The sequence below is a fragment of the Varroa jacobsoni genome, unplaced genomic scaffold (assembly GCF_002532875.2).
Source record: "Varroa jacobsoni isolate VJ856 unplaced genomic scaffold, vjacob_1.0 scaffold_1320, whole genome shotgun sequence".
Classification (NCBI taxonomy): domain Eukaryota; kingdom Metazoa; phylum Arthropoda; class Arachnida; order Mesostigmata; family Varroidae; genus Varroa; species Varroa jacobsoni.
The window spans coordinates 12,820-20,820 of NW_019214222.1; the positions used below are offsets into that span (position 1 = coordinate 12,820).

Genomic DNA, 8,001 nt, shown 5'->3' on the forward strand with positions numbered 1-8,001 from the left:
TATATATATATATATATATATATTTTGTTTTTTTTCCTTTAAATAAAAGCGAGTACATGGCTCTTTTCATCACTAGGTAGATAGATTGAACATAATGAACTTGTTCCTACGATTGCTTTTTACATTTTCGAGTTTACTAAGAAAAAACTAGATTAGTACGCGTGTGTCACTTCACTGTGTTCTTTAAATAAAAACACTCTTTTTCTCTGTTTTGCTCTTTCTCAATCACCGTTATCATTACCATAACGTCGCAGAAAGTACGCTGTAACTTCATACGATTCGTAATGAGATTCGTAACGAAACGTAAGAGAGCTGCTTCAGTAAGCTATAAAGTAGCTCTATAATGATACGTATGTACCCTTCGTGGCTCGTTAAAAGCAAAAAGATGATATTGAAATTATCTGTGAAGATAGATATATCTCTTGCATCGAACGAGTCGGTGGAACGCAGAAAGTATCGCTTACACGGGGCAAATAAAAATTGTCAATGCCACCATCATGAGGTTTGCTTATTTCTAACTACAGGCAAGAGCTGGGGCCCGAAATTAACAGCATGGACACGTTGGACTGTCGCATAGAATGGAAAAGCTATTGAAAAAGAAAGAAGAAGAAGCATTTTAGATAGGGCTAGTGCTACCTTCTACTGGCTAAAAGACAAGCGATGGTTTATTAGGAGCTCTTAACAGTCGGCTTTGGTCAATAGACGCTTGTTCGTCACTTAGGTTCGGCACGCCATTTGATTCCGCGCAATACAGGACGCACTGTATGATTAAAATTCTTCTGAAGAATTGTATCATCCCTATAATATCCCTATTGGCGTCATGCTTCCTGTAATAAGGAAGATAGATCTTATCTAGTACGTTGATGCTAGTCAAAATTTCGAACAACAAAGTTTTCCTATTGACAAAATGCAAAGTGTATGACCGTATGCCGCGCAAAATTGTCCCAGCATCTTTTTCGAGCCCAGCTATTGGCTGTGAGAAAACGCTCCGTAGCCGGCACGGCGCAGATAAGTTACAGGGCGGTACGTGCAGGACTGTCACGGCCGCGTCTACTCTCTCTCTCTCTCTCTCTCTCTCTCTTGATTTAACTTACTCAATGGGTCTGATCACATACACTTGACAGCTATTTGCGACCTAATTTGAAGGTTTGCAATTAAAAACAATCGTTGTCGGCTGCAGAAGAATACGCAGGTACCGCGTTACCCCGACTGTCTGCAATGCAGGCTCGCTGAACGGCTCTGGTTTGTCAGTCACCCAGTAGTGTTTTAGCAGGATGCGGAAATCGTGTGTCTGAAAAGCGTGTCCTATATTGGTGCAGTGGAATTACTCTGAAGTGTTTACGTCTTTCTGATCCGTCACATCTGCATTTCTCAGTGTTCTTGGATGACGAGGCTTTGCAGCGACCCTCTAGATCCCGTAGTGACTATTATTCAAATGTGCAAGTAGTATATCAGGTTGTATAAATTAGTATTACCTAGATATGGGGTTTGGCATTGCTAATTGCCTGAGCGAGATTTTCTCTATCCAGGTCATGTTGATGACGAGGTTCGAGAACCCGCGGAAATCAGTCAGTTCGATTGTAATAATGGACTGATATATAATGATCCCTCGTTTGTCTGTGAATGATGCCATGTACTTCACAATACGATATTTAGTACGGTGACGACGGACATGACAGATGTGCTTAAGTGTCATTCAACGATTTTTTCCCAACAAGTAACCTTGTTACTGATTCGTCGTGAGTGTCTATTCCCTTCGAGGCCAGGGTGGTCACTTATGAACTATTAAAATGAGTGAGAATTTATTAAAAGCCACTAACGTATCTGATTTTCGCATACGTAAATGGCACAGCAAGTAGTGATTCATTTAACCGGAAGAGCCAGAAATGGCTGCAAATTTATATTCCGAACGCCGAAGCTGTCTATAAAAGTCTAGATTTACTCGCAGTATTTAATATGCATATGTGTTGTTTTGACTTCGGATTTTGCTACGGCAATAGTTTCACAGGTAGAACGGAAAACGATAGTGAGTTAAAATCGTTGGTCATCTAAGGAATTGAAAGGTCCTTTGAAGTTTTCTCTCGTCTCGCCATTGTTTTAGGTCGAACATTGAAAGGTTTCCGATTCGAATACTGGATCTTAGGTAGCAGATCTGTAAGTTGAATTTAATAAGCATATACAAGAAGTTGGCTTGCTTCGCATAAACCTGGATAGCGATACCCGCTTGTTTACGATACTGGTGCGCCTTATGGCAATAGGTACACACAAAAGTGTAGAAGTATGGCCTCACGTGGTCAGGACAGAACTATTGACCATCCACGAACGATCTGTCGTTGCTGCCCACCTGTAACTAAAAGCTTACAATCTGACACCCCGTACTGCTGTTAAAAACACTGATTCGAACGACCGGTCTCCTAGACAAAGTTACAGGGAGCTCGGGAATTTTGCAACTTTACACGAAATCAACCAAAGTTTAATGGTTTCAAAGGTCACTCTCTCTGCAATTGATTTTCATTTTTTTTCATTTTTACGCCTATATAATTATCTTTGCTTGAGAACAAAAACGAAAGCAAACGATATGAAAGCCCGGAAAACGTCGAACTGAGTTTTCGTCCAAAATAGTTCTAAGCGTTAGACGTCTTAAAGAACGTGTTTTTGGATCGTTCTGTCTTTTTCTATTAAATAAACGTCACTATATTATGATGTATATACTAAATAAATAATGGAAAAAAAATTCGCGGAATTTTTCTCTTGAAGCTATCGAACTTTGGTTAACCGTCCTTACTTGATTTTTTTAACATTGTCACTAACTATTTTGAGCTATGGTAGAGACAGTAAATGTTGGTGGCATAGCTATGCCATAAGCAACAACTGATAGTAAGGATTTTAAATGTTAAGGATTTTGAATTCTAAGAAAAATCCCATAGTTACAAATTTGCGCGGTTTTAAAAGAGTCGCAGTGTGATGGCAGCTGTGAAATCCCAGGCTGTCATGATTATGGTTTGGGTTGTATTCTCGTTTGATTGTCAGGTGACGGAGACACCAGCACGTCGTCGGATGTTCCCCGTCTCAACCTAAAACCTCGCAATCTGTTCCTAGTTATCTTCAATCGTATGAGTTCGGCGCTTCACCGTCATAACGAGCTGGGGGTCAAACAAAAAACTTTCTGGCGTAATCGCCGTTGCCAACCGCTTTATGAAGAGCATGCTGAGGAAAACTGGCAGCTAAGTAACTTAAAGGTTAAACCATTACCTTCTCTCGTTGGCAATGTACTTCTTGTGTCTAGCGTAGTCTAAAATGTGCGTTTTCATAGGTGAACTAGTTTAAGCAGCTTTCAGCATTTTGACTAATTCGGGAAATGACGAAAGTTCGATTCGGTTCCAAATGAAATTCGTTGAACAACTAGAAAAACATCGTATTGTAACGTTGCGAGGTCTATGAGTTATGTTACAAGACGTAATAATATAGTTAAAGTTACGATCAAGATTTGGAAAACATTGTGGGTGTTTACGTAAAATTAAGAAAAGTGAAATAAATCACACTCCGTCAAATGCGGCGTGGTAAAATACATCGGAGCAACCTCTCATTATACATAAACGACATGAGCAGCAGTCAGCCTACAGACGTCACAGTATGAGGTTGTCCTTCTATAGGGGCCCAGTTCCTCCGCACATCCGAATGATGACCCAAAGTTGGGCGCTTTTAAATTGCTTATTTCCAAAAATTCGCCCAACTAGCCGAACAGATTGAAAATGTGGGTCGTATAACCGCTCCTACTTGAAACGAGCCCAACTTTGAGTTTAGCTCAATCGATCACATACATCAAAACTCACTTAGCGCCCAATACCAATGGAAACACTAATTCACTCAAAGAAATAGTATGAATGAAGCTAATGGGAAATATACAGTAAGGTCCTTCAAGTTCATCTGAAATAATGTTAATTAAAACGGTTTAGTATTTAAGAATAAAACGGAATCAATTAACATTGTAGAATATTGTTGCGCCTTAATTTTTCAGATCGGCGATCCGCTCGGACAGGGGTCTTTTGGCACTGTTTTCCAGATCAAAACAAGGGTAAAATTTAGTGATATTCTAAAAGTAACTTATATAAGTGTTGGTTTTGAAGAAACATTACGTTACATTAGCCCGAATGGTTCATCGAGCTTGTGTAACATGTGCATGTTGTCTGTTCCTGTCGAACTTAACATTTCTCAGTGCCCGCGAGGAGTTTCACACATGCTGGTCTGAAATAAACAAAAGATCATAGGTGAGAGTATTGTGATATAATTACGTTAACTACAAGCGATGGCGCTTCTGCAAAATCCAAGGAAATCGTTAGACATAGTCGGAAAAAAGCATCGTGTTTTCTTGAAATGTGAATTGAAGGCACATTTGAATCTATTAAGTTACGTATTTAATTTGCTGGTGAATGTGCCAACTACAAATCTTTCATTTGATATACAACTGTGTATATAATGAATGGCCATGTAATTTACGAATTAAAATATTCTAAGCAGGACAATGCCACTGTTGCGGCGATCAAATGCATAAAGAAGAATGTATTGGATGGGGAACGCGAGCTACTGCGTGTCAAGAGTGAGTTCTCATGTTGGCGTGCGTTATCTGGACATCCTAATGTCATTCGCCTCATTGCCTTTCTTGAAACGGAGAGCCATTGGTGCTTTGTGATGGAGTATATCGACCTTGGTAGTCTGAGTCAAGTTCTTCGTTCTAATGGTGACCAAATTTTGTTCTTAACTTTTTTATGTAGCCGTTCAGACAGATTTGTATACCTCGTGCTGTTCCGTTAACTTGATCAACAACCCAGGAAGTCGATTGGGAAAAGAGATATGTATGAGACGTGCCGTAACAGCTTGAGGCTCTATAGCCTTCCATAATAGTAATTTCAGCTTTAACGAAGGTTGTCAGCTTACGGTTGCATGATAGCACTTCGTCGAACTTAATGCTGGCAGCACTGCACAGACGACGATTCTCTAATAGTCAATTGTTTTAGGTGTTTCTAACAGCTTCTTCCCTTCCTTAGATTAACAGCATCGACCTGCAGTCGGTGGAAGTTACTGACGAGTGTTGCCGCACGTTTCAGACATACAACTGACGCGCTCCCAAATTCGTCGCATCGCTGCTCAGCTTTGTCATGCAGTATCTACCGTGCATGCAGCTGGATACATCCATCGGGATATTAGTTGTTCAAACGTAATGCTAACGTCTCGATTGGATGCAAGGCTTATAGATTTCGGACTTAGCACCAAAGGACACGTCGGGCAGAATAGGTTTCTTTTCCCTTTGTGTGTTTAATTGAATTACCGCTCAACCTAGCATCTCCGCTGTCAAAAAAATCGCTATACATTATGCTATTCGCTTGATTTCTAATACGCGAACATTTCTGGGCATGTTGAATTTCTGGGCATGCTAACCACGTTACAGTTTTTAATATTTTAAGCGCTTTATACAAGTCCGATCGCTTCGTTACAACCAACTCAGAGCTATGACCCTGTAAAATGATGCTGATTTCTGCATATCGGTCTCGTTCGTTATGTGTAGATGCGGCAGTCTCGCTTACATGGCTCCTGAAGTCTTGCGGAAGCGTCCTGGCGGATGTGGTTCAGACTGGTGGTCTGTAGGTATTGTATTATTTGCCATGCTCATGGGAAAAACTCCACTGGCAATACATGCATATAAGAAGAAAATTGATCTGGCCGTTGTCTCAAGAGATATTAGGTTCGTGTTAAACCATTATAATTCGTTCCGTATTTTCAAAATTTAGTTCAAGACTTAGTATAGGATCTTTTATATTTTTACTTAGAAAAAATTGATTCAAGCAGCGTTTATTAAAGCTGGTACAATGCCTAAAAAGGAAATCTTTCAAATTTTGTTTTCCTTTTAATAAGCTAGATCCTGTCCGCTGAGTTTAATTTCAGTGTTGTTTTGCACCTAACCTTGCCTAGGTTCGCCTTGGCCAGAGCAACTCCAATCCGTATTAGCCGACGACTCAAGCCTGAAGAGAAATCCTTACTGATTGATATTTTGAGGTACTGGTTGTTGATAATTGTAGATTTCCTGAATACTGTGTGCTAGATAATACACATCTGTTTAGGTTCATGTGATCTAGTTCTTTGTTACATTTGTTGGAAAAGCGGCAAAAAACCGGCGAAGTAATGCGTCATTTCTATCTATTTTGCCCTTCTTGTTCGTACCATTCTATGCAAAGAGGTAGCATGATATATTGCTTAAAAAGTTGTTGATACGTCCAAACAGGCCTTAACCTAAGAACGGAATGACTAGCGTGACACAATAGGTGTAGGCCGTCAAGAGTCGCTTCTGTATTACGTGCGCCTGAAGTAGTTACGAAGTATTTGGTTTTTTTCTGTTAGAGAGGACCCAAACGAACGCCTGGGAGCTCGAAACAATATGGATTTTGACGAGATCAAACGACACGAGTTTTTTAAGAACTTCGACTGGAAACCATTGGATTGTGCCCGCGCGACCATTGTAGCGCGATTAGCCCGGAAAAGGCTTCGAGCCAACCCTGTAGCACCAGAACGGCGTTATCTGGAGCTAGAGTGACTGTATGATGCCAGACATGATTTTGTAGTTAGTGATGCGATGACCAAGCTCGAATCAACCAGAAGCTATAACCGTATAAAGTATCGTAATAGATATACAATATAATCAAGTGAAGTATAAAATTTGTTATATTGCGAATGCTCCTTGGCATTCTTTTCATAAACAAGAAAAAGCGTTATTATTGCAAGTTCTGAAAAGCCTACTTGCACAAAGAACATAGAGCCGTGATAAATCGGAACGAATTAGGCTAAATTGTTTGCATGAAGTAAACGTTCGTCAAAGTTTTTCTAAACTTATTACTTTGAGCCTACCGTAGATAAACAGGCGTGCTATAAAACCAGACGCTTATCAAAAAACTTATCGGGCGTCCTCCTGCGCGCCGCAATATAGCAGATGCGGTAGTGTAATACATTTCTTAACAGCCCCCTACTAAAAAGAATGGATGCTGTGAAAAGGCGTCCAGAGACAGGTGAATATCCGCTAAAAACAGCTTCTGTACATGACTGAAGCTGCTAATAGAGGCGCCATGAACATGTGGTTACCGCATTCTGGTACAACTGGTATACAATTCTGGTATTAACTAGATGTTATAGCAGACTTTACCTCCTTCTATTCTACTAGTAAATAAAGTTTAGGATAAGTCAATATAGATGGATTAACATATTGAAGTATTTATATAAGGCTATTTATATATAGGATCTATTATATAGGGTTGTTGAAAAAGAATACATTTTCAACTTTTTTTTTTTAGAACAAAATTGAGAATACTTTTTAAATTCCAAAATAATGTCCTTCTAAACATTATACGTATAAAAGTAGATATACATCTACTTTTATACGTAGAATGTGATAATAGTAAAAGGTCATCGACTTTCATAATTTTTTTGAATAATATTGAACATCCTGACTATAGAACTTACGTAGTTTCTGGGCAAAGTCACTTTTACATGCCTCCATTGAAAGTAATATGTACTAATGAAAGAGTTGTATAAAACCGAGATAAATGGTATTTTGTTGAAGCAAAATTCGGGTTTTACGTACGATAGTTAAGGTAGAAGACCACGTCTTTTCTGGTCACTAACTCCAGTCAATTTTTTCCAATGACTTGCTATAGTCTTATAAATCGTGTAGGTTTGAGTTAATTGTCTTGCTCAGTATGCACTATTCCTTTATAGTACCCCTAAACCCATAGCATCGCAATCTTTGGCGTCAGTCTGCGCTTTGCCAAAGACTGGGGCACATTTTCTCCATTTGTACATAATTAATGTATGCGATTCGTTTTGCATCACCCGTAATTAACCGCTTCATAAATAGCACGATTTCGTCGCGTCTCGGTAGAGCTTGGTAAATGAAAATACGATCGAATAAATTCATTTGCGTCCACTCGTGTAGCACCCAAACGCCTTTACAGAGCA

General features: G+C 39.5%; 1 protein-coding gene across 3 annotated transcripts in view; it reads left to right on the forward strand.

The window, feature by feature from the left end:
• LOC111268788 (protein kinase C zeta type) overlaps nt 1-7,235 on the forward strand; it is a 9,102-nt gene extending 1,867 nt beyond the window's left edge. Inside the window, exons 1-8 of one of the 3 annotated variants that reach the window (XM_022847980.2) lie at nt 868-1,023; nt 3,031-3,239; nt 4,019-4,075; nt 4,519-4,738; nt 5,106-5,292; nt 5,564-5,740; nt 5,968-6,051; nt 6,394-7,235. In XM_022847980.2, the coding sequence (XP_022703715.1) occupies nt 927-1,023; nt 3,031-3,239; nt 4,019-4,075; nt 4,519-4,738; nt 5,106-5,292; nt 5,564-5,740; nt 5,968-6,051; nt 6,394-6,586 (1,224 nt within the window). In that variant the 5' untranslated portion in view covers nt 868-926 and the 3' untranslated portion in view covers nt 6,587-7,235. Of the gene's footprint in view, nt 1-867; nt 1,024-3,030; nt 3,240-4,018; nt 4,076-4,518; nt 4,739-5,105; nt 5,293-5,563; nt 5,741-5,967; nt 6,052-6,393 lie in introns of those variants that run through there. The other 2 variants (XM_022847984.2, XM_022847981.2) reach the window with 2 other exon arrangements.
• Nucleotides 7,236-8,001: the final 766 nt, after the last annotated feature.